General features: G+C 41.5%; 1 protein-coding gene across 1 annotated transcript; it reads right to left on the reverse strand.

Moving 5' to 3' along the window:
- Positions 1–1,226: 1,226 nt before the first annotated feature.
- On the reverse strand, positions 1,227–22,137 carry rnd3.L (Rho family GTPase 3 L homeolog). The gene is given in 5 exon segments (NM_001091425.1): positions 1,227–3,674; positions 5,201–5,335; positions 6,421–6,530; positions 20,383–20,470; positions 21,853–22,137. Coding segments are annotated over 5 exon segments (735 nt in total). The 5' UTR covers positions 22,003–22,137; the 3' UTR covers positions 1,227–3,422.
- Positions 22,138–22,573: the final 436 nt, after the last annotated feature.

Consider the following 22,573-nt stretch of genomic DNA (forward strand, 5'->3'; position numbering starts at 1 on the left):
TTGTCTGAGAAACTATCAGATGGTGCGGAGAGTTATCGGTCACCAACCAGCAGTGGCTCATAATAGTACAGATTATGGATTTAAGAAATAACCGAGAGGTGTGTGTGTGTGTGTGTGTATACGCCTACTGCAGACTTTGCTGGTAGAGTATGATGGGTATTGCAATTCAAAATCCCTTAGGGGATTTTTATTAAAGGGTGAAAATAGAGCAGTTCGCCAGAAACTCGACAGCTCTCTATTAACTGGTTTAGGATTATACTTATGAGGGCAGGCCCGGATGTTTGGCCTACAGGACACCCAGAGTAGAGTTACAGGAGCCAACTGCAATAGCTGAGATATAAATGCGTGCATAGGGCACCCAGGAGGCGGCTGGCCTAGGGGCACCTCATTTGCAAATCCAACGATAATGAGAGGGTAAACTATTTTCCCCGATGAAATATATACAGGGTCGGCCTGGGATGTACAGGCCCACCTCCCCCCCCCCTACGTTTTTACCTCGCTTTCTGCCTATGATTAGGGCAAAGCAGCGGGCCTGGATCCAGGTGGTGGAGCGGGACTGGGTCGGCGGGGCCCACCGGGTTCATTCCCGGTGTCCCGCCGTCCCAGTCCAACACTGAATACAGTATATACCCATAACAATAAGTACAGAAGCCCTCCAGAATTTTTATGAAAATTCGATTAGATCAGCTTAAAGTCATACACAAATACACTGTAGGTCTGCTCATTTAGCAAGGTCACCAAACGAGCAGATCTTTGCTGGATTTGGAGGCCCACGTGGTACAGGTATCCATTATCTGGAAACCAGTTATCCAGAAAGCTCCGAATTACGGAAAGGCTGTCTCCCATAGACTCGATTTTATCCCTGTACTTGATCCAAACTAAGAGATAATTAATCCTTATTGGAAGCAAAACCAGCCTATTGGGCTTATTTAATGTTTACATGGTTTTATAGTAGACTTAAGGTATGAAGATCCAAATTAAGGAAAGATCCATTATCCGGAAAGCCCCAGGTCCCGAGCATTTTGGATAACAGGTCCCATACATGTACTTCAAAAAGGGCTCATATGAACATTTAACCCCCAGGCAAGCACTGGGGGTTAAATATTCAGAAAACACTGCATTAATTACAAGAAGCTAGTGGGGTAGTAACAATATTAGGGCCCTTTCCAATGTAAGTTGTTGGTACAAAGAATGTGGGAATAAAAAAAGTTGAGATGCCCGTCAACCTTAATTAAGCATTTATTAAAGAAAAAAAAAAAAAAAGTTTAATAAATACAGCAGGAACATTTACAAAAAACATACATACAAAGTGACCGACATTCAAAAAAGTAATGATGTTCAGCTTTAAGACAGATATAACTTATTCCGTTGTTACGATATTTTTAAGTATACAAAATAAAAAGAGAGCACAGCAGCTATTGGTCAGACTCTGCTGAAAGCACAGTTGCATTATGGGAAAGCATATTGCAGTGGTATATATCTGTATTGGCGGAACAGGACTTCTTGCAGACATAGGACAAAGTGCTTGAGATATGGAGAACAGGTTGCGTTGAATTTGTCATCGCCTAATTTCCCCACGATTTGAACATTGGGGGGAGAAAAAAAAAAATACAAAGATTAAAGCTTCAAAAAAACGAAGCATTGGCTGGACAGAAAGCTTGCCCCTAGCAAGCCACTTCGCAAGATATGTACTAGTCAAAATTCCTTTTAACCCATCAGGTGATGGTGACACGACGGTGGCCAACTACAAAGGAGTTTTTCAGGCCCAGAATGGGTTAAAACAAGCAAATATGTTCCTAAAAACAATCTAGTACAGTTGCTAGTTGCAGGTTTAGGGTAATGACATGCAACTACTCACATGGGAGGATACGGCTAAGAGTCCCTTGCATAATAAATGCAATTACTGCTATGAGTTGGTTAAGGCATAGTCATCATGATATTGATAACATTACAGGGCCCCTTATACCTTCATTTTTTGTGATCATTGTCCTTTTGCATTTCCCTCAGTCTCCTCATTCTATGAAGGTGCCTCTTCAGCTTTAGCCTTGCCTAAGCTGCCATTGTCTCAAGCTGGGTGGCCACAGCATTTCTTTTTCTTTCCCCCCTAGAACCCCTTTGCCAGATTTTGCATAACTGGGAGGGCAAGACCAGGTGAATTTGGCAACGGATGCCTGTAATACTATAAAACAAAGGTCAATAGGGATATTCCCCTGAATATCTGAAATCTATACTGACCCTCTAATCACAAAGGATGGGGAGGTTATTCACAAGGTGGACAGTTAGATGCCAGTTCAACCCTCAATAAGCACTAATGTAATTTACACGGTCGTTCTCAGAGAAAACAATGGAGTATTTCCTATGTGTTTCTATCCAAAGTGCTCTCAGGGATCACCAATACTGTAGGTCGCTACCTCTAATGTAGGATCATCACTAGTCCTATTTAGCACCTTTATATCTTTAAATGTTGAAACAGCCTTGCATGGTCTATGGAGTTTCTTAACCTAATATCTATATTTAAAATTAAAAAAAAAAAAGAAATCAAAACCCTAGGGGAAAAAAAGGTACCATATTAGATTTTTCTGTGCAAACAAAAGAGGGTTAAGCCAGCGGCTGGTTTCCTTACAGACAGCTTGGAAAGGAATTGAACATGTTCCAGAGCATTGTGGGAGTTTTCCTAAACATTCTATCGCTTATCTATGTCACCAGGGCCAGTATAGGGTATGCTATTGCCCTGGGACCCCAGCATCTAAGGGGCTCCTTTGGAAAAACAAAGGTTGATAAGAACTGAAAGGACATGTAATGTTGTTTAACAACTTTGTTATATTTACATCAGGAGCACCCAACCTCGGGCTGTTGTTGAACTGCAACAACCAGTGTCCCACCGAAAGCTGAAGGCAATTTGGACCCTGAATTACTTATTGTTCCCCCTTTTGATTGGGGCCCTAGCCTTCATGCAATGATATGAGTCCCCAAGCTCTCTCTAATTCTGGCCCTACAGTCCATGATAGTAAGCTATGCAAAGTTTCATTATACACTTGAAGCCAATGACACCATCCCAAAGTGCAGTTTCATTAGTATCATCAGACTAAGATAACGTGCGCTAGAATATTGGCCGGTGATTGGACAGAACACAGGGAAATCCAGTTGGGTGGTTTGGTTGTTCCGATATAAAATTATTTCTCTCCCTTTTCTCCTTTAACATTCCTATTTCTTTTTGGGGATTTTTGGCATATTTTCCACATAACATTTCAGAAACCGCTAAATAGTTTCCTTCCTTAGTCAACATGCTCAGTCCTTAAAGTACCAAACACAAGGGGCTTCCCTTGGCCACCAGCAGAATGTAGAACTATATGGCAGCGCCCTTCATTTAGACCGCACTGATGATTGAATTTTTCTCGGTCAGTATGGGAAAAGTAATGGTTTCACATGATGCTGCAGCTCTTTGCTTTATCCTTCCTCAAGTCTGTGGCCACAGCACTTAGTTCTGGCCGACTCGGCATGTGCGAGATTCTCTTTGTGGCTCTTTGAGTTTTATTCCTTTTAAGATTTTTGTTAGTCTTATTCACACATGCCAGGGTGGCTACATGGAAAATGTCTCTGACACTGTTCTCAGACTGTAACGCAGAGCATTCGATGTACGTGGCTGCTCCTATCTGCTTGGCCATGTTTGCCCCCTGGAAGGAAAAGAAAACAAATCCACCTGTTAGTTGATAGTGGAGGATTGCCATTGGGAGCTGCCATACTGCTGCTCTTAAATGAGGGCTTCCTCCGTGGAACCTCTATAATAATTGTGGTTATTCTTTTATAGCACCAAATTATTACCAATGCTCTACCGAGATTATACATCATTCAGATCAGTCTGCCCCAGTGAATTAATAGGGGGGCATTTACTAAACCCGCAGGGTAGTTAAAGTTCAAGAGCACACGTTATAATTTTCATACACAGAGCACTTCTGCTTGGAGGAAGGCTGCTCTCTGCACCTTGCACTGGATAAAAAAAAAAACAAAACTGGTATGAGATGCAGAGCACTGCGTTGCTGGGTACAGGTCATTTATGTCCTTACAGTACCATGGGAGGCAATACATGTCTGCATTGTGGCCATCACTGCTCCTTAACTTGTACATCTAAATGGTTCAAATTGGAGGACGGTACAGGGGTTGCCTATGTCCCTTGTGAGTACAAGGGTGCTGAATATTGGCAGCACTGTATTCATGGGGGTGTAGTTGTGGGGGTGTTACAGGAAAACATTAACGGAGGAGGGCAGTGTGCAAAAAAAAATAAAAAATGGTGCACTGTCTTCGCCATCATAAATGACCCATAACATCCAAGGTCTATCACACTCACCCATACTGGTCACAGGTGTCATATACCTTGTCTTTGGGATAGAGTAAGCCAAATGTGGCTGATCACTAAGTATGACAGTGTGATGATGACTGCAGTTCCTGACAGCCAATGGTGACGTTGACACTAATACCAGGCTATGATCCTAATCTGGCTTTATGTGAAACTCTGGGGGATTAAGATAACACATAATGATACATCTTCATTACGAAGGATTGAAATATCCCAGTAATTGCCATGGTATTAGCTATATTTAGCTACACTATAATGCACGTACAGCTAAGATACACTACATTCACCTTAAGCCTTGACTGAGCATCAATAAATGCCTGCTAGTTTGAATCACACTATAATAAAGGTGCACATGCAATAAATAGGATACAGGGCTGGTTTTAGGCTGGGACAGAGATGCAATTGATCCCTACCTGGTCCCAGAATTAGAGGGGCTCCTTTTGTGAAATTTAAAGGATTATATTGTGTCACACTGCATGGCAATTGAGCTTTAAGCACTTCTGCCTTGCAGCACTGGGGACCCGAGACTTATTATTGTGATTTCCAGGTTGTAGGTTTATGCTATGGATGTGATAGGGAAATTAGTAAACTCCAGTAGTGTAAGTACTATGCACAGGTTTCTCCTCCACACCCATGCCTACTACTGCTGCAGCAGAGACCCCTCAGGAGGCCTGGTGTGTGGTAGTTTCACCACTGCTAAGCTGGAGTTGATGTGAATGATGAACACTCATTCTGGATCACACAGCATAAGCGAGTTGTTTGCAGCAGGAAAAAAAAATAAAAAATATTAGGTTGCCACAAACTGGCTATGGCTTGGAACAAACAAGACTTCCCATGTGACATTACCTGATCATAGGAGACTGGCGTCTGTCTGTGGTTAGATAGTTCTACTAATGTGGTTAGATCTGTACGGAGGTCGGATTTGCAGCCAACCAGCAGCATTTTGGTATTGGGGCAGAATTCTTGAATTTCACCTTTCCACTGTGGGAAGAAAAAACACGTGGTGTTAGTATTTGCATACAAAATGGCATGTTGCTCATGCAGTCACCAAGAAATACCAGAACATCTACTGGCCATTGCTAAAATAAAGCCATAATTAGCAATGTGAAACATGTTTTTGAGCTATGACACTGGGAGTTGCAGTTTAGCCATATAGAAACAGGTTGGAGCTAAAGGTACAATGGAGGTTCTATGCTGCTTGTCCCTCAAGAGGAATTTTGCAACATTCTCTGCCATGTATTGGCTTGTAAAGCAATTGTGTCCAACCAGTCGCTTCAGATATTTATTAAAGGAAAACTATACCCCCCCAAACAATGTAGTTCTCTATAAAAAAGGTATTGCATAAAACAGTTCATATGTAAAACCCTGCTTCATGTAAATAAACCATTTTCATAATATACATTATTAGTAGTATGTGCCACTGGGTAATCATAAATAGAAAATTGCCATTTTAAAAAATAATGGCCGCCCCTCCTGGGATCGTACGATTCACAGTGCACACAAACATACCAACAAACCATACATGTTAGGTCACATGAGCTAATTAACAGACAGAGTTCTGTCTTTTGCTTCCATGCTTCTTCCTGTTAAGAGTTGTAGTATTTCTGGTCAGATGATCTCTGAGGCAGCACACAGACCATAACAAAATGGTGGTTCAAGGCAAGAGCTGTAAAAGGGCAATATATACACCAGTTTGGTAAGATTCTTTAATATGTCACTTGATATGATGTAAACTAGATGTTGCTTAAGTTTTCATTTTGGGGGTATAGTTTTCCTTTAACAAATGTCTTAACCAGTAACTAGTAGGAATCTTCCCTTCTTTTCCCCCTGTTTATAAATGGTATGTGTACTACACACATCTATCCCTATGAAAGGAACAGCTGTAAAACTTGCTTGGCCCAAGTATTGCATGAATGGGTCTCCTACCTATGAATTGCAAATGGGGTTACAGAAAAGAATGGAAAAGCTCAATAGCCTTCACAGCAGTGCAGTATCAAAAAAATGTTAAACATGGTAGATATATTTTACATCTCTTTTATGGGAAAAACAGGTTAAAAAGAGCTCACCTTTTTAAGAACACTGTCAAGCGTCTCGGGGCGACTGATATCGAAACATATCAAAACGGCGTCAGAGTCTGGATAGCTAAGAGGTCGGACGTTGTCATAATAAGGGGAACCTTAAAATTAAAAAAAAAAAGACAATACTCATATTAAACACTATGGCAACATCACCCACTAATCACCACCACAGGAGCAACACACATAAGCTGCATTTTTGTGAGACATCTTGAAGGCCACTATTCACTCAAAGTATTTTTTCCTCCTTTTGAATTCAAAAGCGGACAAGCCCAAAGTGGAGCAGGCACAACTTTTGCCCACAGCCCAGATTACTACTTGCTTGCAGCTCTCCAGCTCACTAACAATGCTTTCCCTTTACTTTGAAGATAAGTCTCTGAATCCTGGATGATGCTGAATTGACTGATGGGAAGCTTGCTCCAGGCACGCTGCTAATTAAACCGCCATAAAAGGGCCACAAAGGGAAATTAAGTGTATAAGTGCTGTTGTGACCGAGCACTGTTTGAAAGGATTTATTATAGAAGTTGCAAAAACATATGTGTAACATAGATCTGCTGTACGAGTACCAATGTAGAGCAGCATTATTCCTCCTGCACCCCCATCACATCTTTTTCATAATACAGAGTTTATAATTCTTGCTTTCTTAATGTATGAGCCAAAAAACAAAGATGTTTGTTCCCCATTTGTTTAAAGCTGCAACTTCTGATGCCAAATGCATGCATCTATTTTCTTATATAAACTTTAAATATTTATGTGTTTGCAGTAAAGAAGAAAAATAGGAATAAACAGAGCTGGTCCAGAGCCCAGCCACTTTGTGCTCACTATTGCTAAACACATTTATATCCCCCCACCTTTCAATGGAGAACCTGTCTAAGGAAAAATGCATGGAGTAAGCAGAAACCCTTATAAAAGTCAAACCGAAGAATATTTAAGATACACAAATAATGAGGCTATAGTAGCATTCCTTCCCTCTTTAACGAGAGCACTCACGGCTGGAATTAACTACAGTCGCCCTTATGTATACATGGTGTGTGGCGAAAGCCTAGCTAAAATTTCCAAATTACTGGTCATGTGGCAAGAGCCATTACTGCCCATTATGCACGGTGGAGGATGCGGAATGTTTTTCTTTCATATATATCAAAAACATACTTCATTTAACATCTGGGATAGATTGTAGTGCCATTGATAACAACTTGGATCACTGGAAGCAGACTGCTTAGGCAGACATACTGGCAGCAAAAACAGCCAAACACCATGTAATAGCTGCTTTTTCAGAGCCCTATCCCCACAAGCAAAGCTTTCCTTTAAGTAAGGCCAAGATACAAACACTTTGGGGGGTCAGAAGGGTTATCCCTTAGGAGAATGTGCTAGTGACTGAATTTATTACTTAGAGCTACGAGCTGTAGGAAAAGGCTTCTGGTCTGATTTTGTATTGCAATGGAGCAGTATAACTTGTCAACTGTATTTTTTTTTTTTTTTTTTATATCAGCAACAAGAGATGCATGCTAGTTATGCCTATAACATAGCTATTGGCACCCACAACAAGTTTATTCTGCCTGTCCATATGTATGCACTAAACAAATTGGAGAAGGTTGTAAGGGGAAAGGACTGTTCCACCGGTTTTACTTGTTTTGCCAGAATACTATGGGAACTGGTCCAAGAGTCCGTTTATATGCAGATTTATGCTTGTACCAGAATTAATACCATGTGGAATCTACCCAGGCATCACCCATAGGCAGATACTCTCAACATGCATACCTGGGTGCTTGAGTCATGACTGCTCTTCAGCCTGACACACCATATAAGAGCATCCAGTGGAACATTCATTAGTGGAGCTTTATCCCTACAGTGCAAAGCCAGAACAGTGTCACGCCTGGTGTCTGCTCTTCCCATGCCCTCGTTAGCACAGACCCAAGGGTGTGTAAATATAGAATAGATTTGGAAGTCTGGTGGAACATATTTCTTTTTATATATTTTTAATTCTTCAATTCTACCAATGCCAGCTAGTGAGTAATATGACAAAAAAAGAACTAGAATATCCCTGCGTAGGAAAAAATAATCAAGTGAATGTGCTGCTTTCCGCCTTACAATTCAACAGTTCTGTCAGAGATTATGGCTGAGATTCTAGCCATTCTAACAGAGCACAAGAGATCCTAGACCCCTTAATATCATCAGAGCACAGTCTGTTAGATGAGAAATGTAGGATAGTGATACGACTTAAAAGCAATTTCAGGGTAATGGAGTTACCACTCCTATTGTTACTCAATAGCGAGCGCCAAGTGTTACTCAATATCGAGCACACCAAGTGAAGACCGACAGAGCTCCATTCAAAGAACATTAATTTGAGCAATAGGCCAGTATGGGATTGGCCTTACAATATGCAACAATGGAAACTGGAAAAGTGGCATCTGATTAGAGATGCAGACCAGAGACCACAGTACAAATTGGCCCCTACATTGAGCTCAGTATGCAGCAATAGTGTACATTAGCATCCAGAACAGCAGCACTCACCAAGCTGCCAGCCAGCCTCAAACAGATGGCAGTTGTGCCGAGACTCGGATAAGCTGCAAGGCTGAGAGACTTGACTAACACCTCCCAGGAATGGGCAAATGTTTCCAAGAAGCAACAGCCAGCAAAGTTCCCAGGTGAGTCGCAGCTGACACACACACAAAAAAAGTTTTCATTGGTGTGAAACAGCAGTGATGGAGAAACTGTGCCAGGAAGCCCGGGTTTACAAGCTGTGAAGTGCAACACATAGGTTTTTATACCAGTTTCCATTCCATCAACACCTGAGTGCCAAGCGGTGTAACACCTATAGAACACCAGCCCTTTCTGTCTGGGATGATTCAGACATCAATATTTAGAATCTATAATTCAGCTTTACTTTCTCTCACTGTCATTCTCCTGAAAATCACAGCAGCAGTTCCTTTATCTCCACTCCGTTTCCTTTTTCTATGCCTTTTATTCTGCTCATCACATGGTAACAGGGCACATTTGGTCCAACTTTGGATCTCTCTTAAAGGATACATATTGTGAAAAACAAGAATGTCCCAGTGCATTATAATTTCTTAAATATAGAAGGAATATGCTTAAAAAGTGGTCTTTCAGGTTGATTTAGTGAAATTATTTTGTGAAAACCCTACTAGTTCCACCCATCTGTTCCACTTCCTGCTGCCTCCTTTCCCAGGCTGTGCAGGGAAGCAGGCGGCACTCAGCTCACTGCACTGCAGGATAGGAACCAAGTAGCAGCTAGGCTGACCTGATAGTAAACTGAAGCCTGTCTTTACTTGTGTGAAAACAGGGCTGTGAGTGGCTATCCCCTCCTACTGTGCTTCTGGCAGGGAACATTTGGACACGCCTTCCTTCATATTAAACAAGGACAGTGTCCATAGCAGATCTAAAGGGAGCTCCAACAAAGGGGCCAATTTTAATGCGAAATCATATATTATTCAATATTGCCTACAATGTTAGGATGAGGTTTAGCTTTGTTATAGGTCTCTTTTAAGTAATTCAAATACCAACCCAATACAGATTTGATAATGACTGGGACATTGCTTGGCCCATTAAAAAAAAAAAAATCTAAAAGAATATCCCATAATAATAATAATAATGGTCCTGAGGGGAAGTCCAAATGTCACTGCAAATCCATACAAATCAGGGTGTCATACACTTTATAAAACTGCCCTTGCACTGGTTAACCAAAGCAAATATACTGTCAGAACCAACAAGATGGACTCCCCAGTACTAGACATAATATTACTCTCAGATTTGTCATTGCAGAATTAAAATGAAAGCTGAACCCCAGAGACTCTAAAGGGCCTGCAGCTCTAGCACCAGTCCATTAGTGGCCCTCATGCAGTTTCATGTGCTGTGCCTTTGATACAATGAAGTGGCCTCCCATGGTGGGGAGAGTCATTAATATTTCACCAATCAATCATTTCTATGTTAATATACAGGGGCAATGAGGAGAGCAGATGGGGAATGGAGTTCTGCACTGCCCTTAGGGTAACGGCACACCAGGCATTTTAATTGCTGCAATCTTTCCAGTGAAACCTGTGGCGATTTCCAACACCTGCTGCCTCTGCCAGCCCCTTCCTATCGGTTTATGGGAATCACCCTGGCTGTGGCACATGGCGGGGGGGGCTGGATTATACAGGAACTCTGCCATCTGTTATCTAGTGGTATTCACGCAGTTACATATAGAGTTGGCAAATCAGGCCTTTAAATGGGAACTAAAAATCACATATTTAGGAATCCCAGGTCTTAAGATATTCTAGATAAAGGCTGGATTCTGCTGCATTGTTTCAAGAGTCCACAAGGGCAAAAAGCAGTTGCTTTTTGCCCTTGCAAAGTTGCTTAGAATGAAAATTTTATTTTTGGGTTTACATTGTCTCGGTAATGAGAGGGGAATGAAAGACTGTTTGATAGAACCCTAATTAGTGGGGGTGAGATCATGTTGGGTTTCAACATCACCAAACAGATATTTATTATTCACACAGGGTGTTAGTAATCTGCATATACACAGCATGGCATAACACCAGCTCATCTGAGCTCGATCTTCTAGTATGAGCTCATCAGGGCGTCACCTTATGGAGAACTCAGACTTACATCATAGAAGGAAAACCTTAATATCTAGAACATTATAGATTTTCCTCAAGGGAAAATAAATACTCTAGCAGGGAGAGGTTCCTATACTAGAAAAAAAAAAAGCACTCGCCACTCCTCAGATCCAAGCGAAGTTATTCATAATTACTGGATTGCTTTGGTATGAACTAGAAAGAATAAGTACGGTACTACCATGTGAAAAAAAAAAAAAATTATATATTTATATAGAAATCCGCACTCATAGGTCTTTTGTGAAGGAAAAAAAAAAGGGTTTATTTAATGTTTCGGCTCGAGCCGTCATCAGGAATATAATAATATAGATATATATATAAATAAATAAATAAATAAATGATACTCCCAGCACTCATGAAGTAAAGCTTTATCTCTGATCCGACACATTTCCCCACTAACCCTTATGAGGTGAAAGAATGAAAGGAAATTGTTAAGAGACCATTGCACATTCCAGCACTGTAAGTATTTGCCCTGAAGATCTAGTAAAGGGGATATTTGAGAATTACATCTTGCAAAATACTAGTACTACATATATCTACTACTGCAAAGTCATTACCGAGGAGTTCCATGGCCACATAAAAGGCACCAAGCTAAAGTATCACTCGTATTATATAATGGATAATGTACCCCTACTGTAATTTATAAAGATATTATGTCACAGAGGAGTTATGCGACCATTTAAAAGCTTTTATACAGGTCACATAACTCCGAGGTGACTTCTAATGTCTTTATAAATTTCAGTAGGGGGTACATTATGCATTATAATCTACATTTTGTGTGAAATGCCGGGAGGATTCAAAGTAATCACAGGGTTTCATGAGTTACTCTAAGAAACTGGAAGGCCCAACTGTTGTCCTCTAGCTGTTGAATGCTTCTGAGAGTTTTAGCTCAACACTAGGATTAGTTCTTGGATTAGTTAAATATTTGCTAGACTTATCCTACTTTGAAGACCAGCTAGAAAAGGTCACAAGACAGGTTTCAACATGGTGAAGATATTTTTTTTTCAGGATTTAGGTTTCTTGCATGTAAGCAAATTTTCTGCAAGCGATTTATCTACAAATGCCAAGGAGACTTGCCACGTTTCAATATGACAATCACCTGCACCAAGGCTTTTAGACAACAGGACTATTTCTGGCATTTTAGTCTGCCCCTCGCTATATATTGTAGGCACCAACGTTTCCAAATTCAACCTATGAAGAGCCTTGTGCATCAGAGAAAAATACTTTATAATGTTTCTGCTATCCATTGAGAGTCAATGTAACAAAGAAGGATGTGCCTCGATACAATTAGAAGAAAGATATTGAATTGAAGTCCTAAAATTAGCCTGGACAGAAACAAGTCTCAGTTTCTCCTGCTCTTATTATTTTTGCCAACGTCCTACTCCCTCATACAATCAGAGTTCCTTCCTTTTGCCCTGAATGGCCTAATGAATAGGAAGAGATCTTGAAGAATAAAGGAAACAATTCAAATAAGAAACTACCTCCATTCTGCTAGTAACCCAGAGATATTTCTACTCTAAGGTAGGGGTTATTTAGGTAGAAAGCTGTCCTTACTAAAGTCTGCATGTTGGAGGAGATGTATTTACAGTTGTGGGAAAGGCAGCTATAGTTCTGTGGTTCCTCTGCACAAAAGCACTTTCTGTCAGTGCAATATGATCTTCTCTATTCATATTCTTTCCTCACATTTTTCAAATTCTTGGCATGAAATGATACAGTTAAGGTAACTACATTGGCATGGATTATTGTCCATTGCAGCCAAAACTTTGTGTAGCTGTAGAAGCTTCAAGCAAAGTCCTGTTGTTACCCATTCAGCTCATGATCAAAAGTAATAGTAGCCTGGACACAGTCTACGGAATTTTTATGAAAAAGACTTGGCATGCACTTTGTACATATTTTTTTCCAGTCACTCAATTATCTCACTTATCTCTGAGGACTTGCTCTTGGGTTTTATGTTGCTCAGGCCCCTTAGATGTCTTTAATAACCATAGAGCAAATGCTCAAGTCTAATGAAGAGATAGAAGGAAGTAACCCGTCTATTATATGCAGATGTAGGCGTAGTGACAATCAGGACTTCTATAGACTAGTCAAAAGCAGCCCAATACCAGCACTCCTCTAAGTCCCATACCCACCTAACTTATTATGCTTGTATTACTTATGTTGCTTCCCAATATGTTCTATCTTTTAATAGGACTCTTACATAGATGTCATATTCCCACAGCTGATTTACAAGTTTTTTTGCCCAATCCACATTATTACACATTGGCCATGTCCTGACAACACTGTCTCCACCTGATACCTGTATATAAAAATGACAAAATGTTTGGACAGCCTAACGGTCACTTTATGTTTACGTTTTGCCTTTTCTTCAGGGAACCCCTTTGTAGATCATGCTTTTATTGTATGATTGATAATGATGCTCAGTGGTTAATGCTGCTTCCTTATGGCATTAAGTTCAGTTCTGACCACAGCAATGTCTGCATAAAGTTTATATATTCCCCTAGTGCCCGAATATGTTTACCCTATGTTGGCAATCACCAAACTGTAGGGCTTGGAGCAGTGGCAGTTAGGGCTTAGCTTGAAGGCCAGTTATGGGAAGAATTGTGGAGAATGTCCATTGGGTCTAAAAGCCCAGCTTCAAGGTCGGTATCTGCTATTCTGGATAATTTTGTAGGTATGTCTATATCTGTGTTAATTTAATGAACTAAGGGGGCCCTGCAAAAGGATGAACCTTAAAGGAGAAATTGAACTGAAACCATTGTACAACCACTGGTATAAAATCTGCTAGGTTAATTGGCTCATGATAAGCCTAGTGTTTATCTGTAGTATTAGACTAAGTTCTTCTGGGGCACGGACAGATGAGAGCGATTAAAAGTCTCTGTAAAGTGATATGTAATATATCAGAGCTGTGCAGAGCATAACCAAGAAGAGTCAGTGGTTATAGAAATATTTATGAGATCATCTGTACAAGAACCACAGATGGTGTCACTATCTGCTCACAATCTATGCCCGCTCAGCTGCCCATTAACAAGTTCAAGCAAGAAGGAACAATTTGATAAAATAAAGGAATAGGACTTTGGTATCTACTCAGAGTTTTAAATCCCAATGCCCATTGGACTTAAGCCTACAAAATAACCCACAAATATGCAACTTTCATTGTTCCTTTATTAATAAATACTGCCTTTGACTTGCTGGGAATCTTATACAAACAAGGCAATATGTTTCTTCTCATGCCGTTATGACAATGAATCACTCCCTATTAAACAACCGCCGTTTGCAAACTTTCTCTTCTTCTGGACTCCGTCTCCTTAACATGTCCTAGCAGATCGAGGTTGTGCAATTCAATCTAGGAACCCGGCCAATGACTGGGAGTCTGAAATATTTGGCAGATCATCCTAATCATTTCAATGCTTTGCTTAGAAGCTTTACATCGACATCACAAAGGGAAGCTTCACCGCAACGGGGAGATGGCTACAATTTTTAATTAAAACGTAATGCCCTTTCATGTATAAAATTGCATTTGGTTGTACATTAGAATAAAAAATGGGGGGGGGGGGTTGGGAGCAGAAAGCACTATTTCTAGTCCTCCTCAAGCAAATTGCCAAGCGCTTAATGAAATGTTTACTGGGCCTTTGAATGGAAAGAGATTAAAAAATGGTTTCTCAAAGAACACAAACAAGAGAAGTCTGGATTCTATATACGGAGATTTAGCATTGAATGCATTACTGGAAACCATTTCAGCCACTTTAATAACATGCCAGTGGATGCTGCTTGCAAAGGAATGATCATTAAAAACAAAAAAAACAAAACATAGAACAGTGCTGGGCAAATGGGGTTTAGCACATTCTGCAAGAAGTTGTAGGTATTTTGTGCCTGCATAGCAGAGTGCATTGTTACAGTTGTGAGACTTTCTCCCAAGAAAGCTGTTGTGTCCTGCTTTATGGCCGAGATTCTACTGATTTTTATAACATAATTCTGTTACAGTAGCACAGATCTTATCAGCCTATTGCTAGATACTGCATAGCAAGAAGAAAAACAATATTTTGAAAAAAGATAAAATTATGGATTTTTGTGGGTGGGGGGGGGCATATCCCTCACTTATTAGCGGTTTTTGATCTATGACCAGGGATTTCAATCTTTTTATTGCGGACTGGAATAAAATATCCTTGTCCTTGTGCTGAAGTACAATGGCCCCTCGCTAATGGCAGGCATGAGGATCTGTGTTATCAGGGAATGCTATTTTCTTCCCTACAGAAGCAAACCATTCAGAGTGTGGAGCTGCCCTACAGAATGAAATCTAAGAAGCAAAAAAACAAGGTGGGGGGGAAATGTAGAAGTTTCACTCTTGAGAAATTAGAGCTGAGAATCCAGGGGCCCCTCCAGCTTTTTCTCACGCTGAACTCTGCTATTGTGGAATCTGTGTGGGTTGCATTCTTAGCAGCAATTATAATTGTAAGGAAATCTTGGGGGGGGGAAATAATACTTGAAAGCAGGTTTCTCTTTTGTAAAAAGGGAACATTGTAACGTTAGCCATGTGCATGGGAGTGTTTCCAGTTACCCTAATCTTATTTAGTCTGCTCTATAATTGCGTATGTGTTTGTTCTGAATCAATGAGCTGCTGCAAAGAAACTAACAAGCCCTACAAAGTGAAAGTAACTGCAATTTCTTCTACATCAAGGCAAAGATGGACAGCAAATAATTAAACTGAATAACCATGTATGCATTACACCCGGAATGTTTTGGACCACCCTAGTCATGCCCATTTTACCCCAACCCCAGTCATATCCTGATCCTTTTTCAGCTCTGTCAATCTGGAGGACTGTCATGTTGAAGCAGATCCAATTAGAACGTATTGGTATGTGACCACTACTCAGTCATTTATAGTGTACCTTGCCCTTTAAACAGAAGACAACCAATCAGAGTCTCCCACACCCAATGTGTTTTCTCTCATCTGCCGGATAATGAGAAGCAGGCCTGCTGTCACATGACATAACTCTCTAGTGGCTGGCAATTTTTCTTGAGTGAACATGCATGCCCCAAAGCTAAAATTTAATGTTGAATTATTGACACCCTTACCAAGGCACCCATAAAACCAGATTTTAATTAATTTATTTATTTATTTTTTTTAAAGAGCTACTGGTGACACTGGCACGATTGACTGAACCACAGCCAGTCTGGAGATAAAGGCTTTTCTGTAGAAACATTGATCCCCTCGCCTGTTGGAGTCACACTCATTTACATACATATAGCACTGCCATATCAGCCAGACACATAAAACACATGGCTGAATAATAATGTGCTCAGAGGGATACGGCCAGAGCAATCTGCACCGTGCCCCCAACCAGCTTAGTAATCAGCCAGCCAACATGTGCTTTTTATTAGCAGCCAGTCTAATAGGCGGAGGGGAGAAGAATAGAATGGGAGACTCCCTGAGCAGAGATGTGGAAATATACAGCATAAGCATAAATCCTTGGTTCTCTTTATAAAACCAAGGATTTGGCTGTTGGAGGATGCTGGGAACTGTAGGTAAAAGCTGCAGTGCAAATTCTGCCCTATATAAACATGCTAAAGAAATCAATTTTGGGAAATGCTACATGTAACAGTTGCTACATCATGAATGAAAAGAAAAAAAATCTAGGCCTTCTCTGCATATTTGTGTTCATAAGTGGTACCCCAAATGGCAGCCTCCCCCCCCCATTTCTCCTACTCAGAAATAGTTGTTAAAAGTCTAGAAAATGTGCATTAAATCTGAACTGCACTGCCACACAGATCATGGGTTGAGTAATTTCCAATGGGGCTGGACACATGGATGGCTCAAACTAAAGCATGGAAACGTGCAGCTAAAAACGTACTTCTTTCCCTTGACAGTAGCAAAGGATTTAAATATTTTGTATTTAAAGGGGAATTTAACCAGTCTTTTGGCACAGTAAAAGATAATGTAATTCTAAGCAACTTTCAATGAAATATCCATTAAAAAAAATAATTAAATCGGTTTTAAATGTTATTCCATAAATGTTATTGCTACTAATGGTTTCTCCCACAACAATATTGCTGAGCACAGGAGACGCAACTATATCCTCTTTCCCAAACCCTCTTCCTGCGCTCACCCCTGTGCCCCCTGGGATCAGCTTACAAGAGCATGGAGATGTAACCAGGATGCCCTTGGAACAGCAGGATACACACAGACCCCCCTTCTTGACTCCCTGTCAAGCAATCAAAGGTCTCTCCTGCCATTTGTCATCAGTCCTTTCCTTGCAGGGCTCATCTTGTTCCCATCAGCCTGCCCGGCTCTCTTTCTTGTACATATCTTTTAACACTGTGGGAAGTGACAAAACCCTTGTCACCGGTGAGATTAAGGCGGCACTACAAGAATGACCTTAAATGTTTATTTAAGGAGGAACAATCTTCCACGGTAACGTTTTCTTATTGCAATTCACTGTGTCTTTGGTTCAACAAGCAGGAACAAAGGCAAACAACCCCACATACTAGAAAATTATTTATTTCTCATACATTCTGAGGAACAGAACTACAGGTACTACATGTTTTTGTTCCATTCCACAGGTGTGTACACAACAGCCACCTCTGTGCACAAAAGCTCAGAACTACATACATTTCACACAAGAAAAGCAAATAAATGCCCCAGGCAGCCAGGCCAGTATTTCCAAGTGCACAGACACAGCAAAAGTACAGATTCTGCAGTAGCACCTACTTCTCCATATATAAACTTTTTAAACATAATTTCAGCACAAAGGCCTTAATGGGCATGCCAACAGCTCAGGCTGGTAGGGTCCCCTGGGAAACAAGGAGTTAACAGAGCCAGCCCTTCCACTGAAAGAGAGTAAGTCCCAAAGCACCCTCATGTTGCAGTTACACAGACCCAGTTGCAGTCTGTGTCCAGTTGCAGACCCAGCACACCAAAGGCCCCAGAAGGGAAGAATGTCAGGAATTTATATAGGAGCCTGCAACGTTTAAACAACATTCCTTCCAAAGTCTAAGTGCCAAAAAGGGCCCGGAGCTAGAGCTGGAGCAGACCGGTCATCGGATACAGCAGCCGCCAGAGTTCTTGCATGTTCTACTAAATGAGCCGTGAAGTTATGGAAATACAACGAATCGAAAATAAAATCTAAATTCCAGCTTTATAGCAGAGCAGCTGCCCCAGCAGCCACAGTAAAAAATTTGTTTATGGACTCCATGGGGGGCCACACAGTAGGAATTGTATGCAAAAGGGGTAATGTCAGGAGAAGAGCTGCTTATATCACCTCTGTCCAACCTGTCACCTTATAGTACGGTATAATTGACACCTTCAGTAGAAGCGGATAGTTGCAGTGCAAGACTGTTGGCCATGCTTTATATAACCATGTTGGGCATGCTTGGCACAGTGCTTTAGTTCATGCCCATATTAACCATTAAGTTGCTGTTGAAGTACTACTGCCATCTGTCTCAGGGGAACAATTACATACACCCCAAGCCTAGATAGAAGAAAGAACACTAGCAGAAGTTTCCTGGATCCAGTATAAGAGGTGCCCACCTAGTCTCACTTTATTAAATCAACAGCACTTAATTTTGCAGTTCAGACCAGTCCATGGCATCCCCCATCCACTTTATTTTGCCCACTGACCCACCGATTCTTCCCAAGCACCCTCATATTATTCATCATTACACAACGATTAAGCAGCAGATTGCTTATTATTCACATCAGTCCCTGCCCCAGTGGAGCTAGCAATCTAAAGCCTCTTGTTACATACATTGGAATCAATCTCATCAGGAGCCAATGAAACGTTAGTATGCAATTATTATTATTAACATGTATTTATATAGCGCCAACATATTGCGTAGCACTGTAAAGTAAATGTGATTATACAACTACATCACACGAATTACATATATAGAATATATGGAGTAACAAACATTACAATCAATACAGGTACAAAAAGGTGAGGAAGGCCCTATGCATAGGCATACAGTCTAAAGGGAAGGGAGTAATACACAAGGTGTGGGAGTGGGCAAGATCGAAGTAAGTGGGTGAGAAATGTGGTACTGTATGTGGTGTTGCGTTAAGCAGAGTGAGGGTAGGCTTCTCGAAAGAAGTGCGTTTTCAGAGATTTTTTGAAAGCAGAAAGGTTGGGAGAAAGTCGGACAGACCGTGGGAGAGCGTATGCAATACCCCAATGGGAAGGAAAATGCTCTCTCCCAATGAATTTGCCCCATACAGATCCTTTGCAGCAGACAGATGGTTAAATGGTTAAAGCTCATTGTAAATAGAGTGGGTGACTGTTTAGATCCGAGACCCCCCCCTGTTATATGTTGGCAGTGCAAGTGTTCGGTCACATGAAATGTTTATGTTGTCACTGCAGAAAGCTCTTGCCTAGAAGGTGCCAAGGCCTCATTACAGAACAGTTATAGGCTCAATGTGACCTTGGGGCATGGCATCTAATGTCACATACCCGTTGCTGTGCATTAATAATGAATGTATCATATCAAAGCTGAATGTTCCACACGAACAGCAGTTATTAGCCAGCTCAATGCCTCCGTCCTGATCCATTACTCAGACTCCTGCACGTGGCACCACAATCAGAGGCTTCTCATTCCTTCCCTATGAGGATCATTCACATCACAGACTGCAATTATTCTCCATCTCTAGATTCCAATGCAGCAACTGTCTTTTGCTCCAGGCCATGTGGGGAGTAAAGAAACTCCACTGGTCTCATTCATGTTTTTCTGGGAAAAAGCGGTTAACTGTGAGGGTAAGGAAGTGTGTAGAATAAGGAAAAGGAAAGAGCTGGAAGTGGGTGATATTGTGTATAGTAATGTAAGGGAGTCAGGGGTAGAGGTTGCAGCTGTGGTATACTGTGTACAGCAAGGGGAAAGTGTGTCAATAACACTTAAAATAATGACTATTTAGGCCAATGTCTCTCAGGGGATCCCGAGAGCTGTAGGTCTAAAACAGCTGGTTCTTTTATAAAGGATCCCCTCCTCCCACCCGGCCACAGAATTTTGATAAGACATGACAACAAATGATATTACGGCATGCACCTAACCAATCTCAACCGATATTCCCTCTCTAGAAATGATTTATTCAACTGCAGATTAATGCTAAGCTTTACATAACAGACTAACGCAAATAAGCTAAATGCCAATTAGACCCAGGTAGGAGCACATGACCCAGGGCTCACTGAAGAGAACGGCTCTGCTACTAGGACTTTATATACTAAGGAATTGCAGCAATGTTAACATAAATAAAACAAATGCAAGTTCCAGGCAATTTACTCCTAGGCCTCTCCCAGGCACCCAACAGCAGGATGTTTATTTAAAGGGACATTGCTGCTTAAAGTTGGCTTACCAGATGTATCCCAGAGACTCAGTTCTATCCTCTGCGTGTCAATTTCAAAACTGGCCGTGTAATTCTCAAATACGGTGGGGACATAGTTCTGAAGGGGAAGAAAGGAAAATGCATTTCATTAGCCCAGATCATTGCAGGGGCAGCATGAACACACACACAAAATATTCCAAGTGCTTTGTCCTCCCTGTTGGGGGGGGAGGCGATTGATTGGCAGGTGGGAGGGCAGCAGTATTGAGGGGTCGTTTGTCCATTGTATTAGCTATTGTGATGAAACCTGTTCCTGGGAAGCAGAGTCACTGGCAGTCATGCATTTCAATTTTGGAGAGAAGGCCGTGGACCTTCAGATATGGCAGTTGCCCCTTGCTGACTAGTAAAAAGCTGTTCATCCCCAGTAATAATAGAACAACCCACCAGTAGGGACAGTTAAAGTTGCAGTTATTCTATTGATACAACGTAGCAGATTAGACATTCCTGGTATACTGGGATTTCCCAAATTTGCCTAAAGATGTAGGCTGATGGGGGATACATAAATATATTGGATATCTAAAGAAGTACAACAGAATTTCACTGCAATATTGGCCCATACAGCAGACTAAAAACCCAGACACTGTAATGGAAGAATAGGAAATCAGAATACATAATATTTGGGGGGGGGGTTGGCTTTGATACTAAGACTCAATCCAGATTCAAACTTATATATCTCATATCACATGCAGCCCTTATTCACAGACAATAGAAGGGGATTCCCTGTCCCACAGAGCTCTCACTCTGCCCCACAGGCACATGCAGATTTAAAAATGCCCAGGAGTATAACCGACAGACAGTCGGGGTGTTAATTTATGACCTGTTTAATGACTGCCTGCCTTCCAGTAAATCCACAGGAGTGCCATCAATGCGAGGGACAGTTGTGTGTAAGGAAGGTTGGGGGTTACAGGTGGGAAGTCCCTTAAACAAGCCAGAATCGAGCAACATCGGAGACGTTGCAATACCATCTTCAACCAGCCAATAGTGCTGAACAGCTGTTCCACTAGCTACACTCAATAGGCCAATTTTTGTAGCAGATTCCATAGCTGGTAAAAATTAGATGAGATCAGAAGGAAGGAATGAATGAATCAGCCTATGGTCCTCCAGCTGTTACTATATGGAGGTTCCAAACATTGCATGGTCCCCAATAAAATAGGAAAAAATACAAGTCTAATCTGCAAATATTTAAACATTAACAATTGGAGGACCAGAAGATGAACATCCCAATACAAAAGCTGGAGGGCACATGATACTGAGAGCTGCAGTTGCACGCAGCCTTAAAGGGAAAGTGTGCTTTGCTGCACATGGGGGCACAGCTGGTGGGTATATAGCTGGTGGGTATATTATCAGTGCCCACGGACATGATAAAGTTACATTGTAGCAATATCAGATGGAATGCAGAATCCCCCTCCATGCAAATCCTATGTTGGCCCCTGAGGGACGTACCTCTGGGAAGGAGTCCTTGGCAAAGACATGGAGCAGGGCAGTTTTGCCACACTGGCTGTCCCCCACCACCACAATTTTACATTTCACATTCTGGTTGGGATCCATCATTGATTTGCTGGCCAGTTTCTGACTCGTTCTTCTTTCCTTCATTGATGTGTATGGGAAACTTTCCTTCCTGATCAGCAGAGACCCGGGGCTGCAGCGAGTCCCCCCTACGCACAGCCCTCCCGGAGCAGCTTGATCCACCGGCAGCAGCAACAGAGAAACCTCCTACATCCAGTTGCGAGATGACTGAGCTTTGTTACTCTACTACAGACAGGTTTTATAGTGGGCCCGCCCCCTGCCATATTCTTCTGGAACGGGAGACTCCGCCACGCCCACCCTTTCTCCTTGTATGGAACATGCGGCGAGTGGAAGGAAGAGCAGCAGTGTTCGCTGTGCGGAGAGTGCGCCATCTAGGGGCCAGTGCCGGCAGTGCTTGAGTTGTGCAATGACAAAGCAAGAGGTGGCAGCTGAGGCAGATGGCTTTGTTTTCCTAAATACTGATTTTGTTTTTTTCGTTTGGCTCGTAGGAAGGTGGGGCCTCACTCTGAGAAGTAAATTGAAGGAGTCTGTATCCCTTCAGCTATTGCTGCATTACATTATACAAGAACCTGGGAGTTGTAGTACAACTGAAGCTGAAGGATACTGTGAATACTTTAATACTAAACATCTCTTTTCA

This window comes from Xenopus laevis, chromosome 9_10L (assembly GCF_017654675.1).
Source record: "Xenopus laevis strain J_2021 chromosome 9_10L, Xenopus_laevis_v10.1, whole genome shotgun sequence".
NCBI lineage: Eukaryota > Metazoa > Chordata > Amphibia > Anura > Pipidae > Xenopus > Xenopus laevis.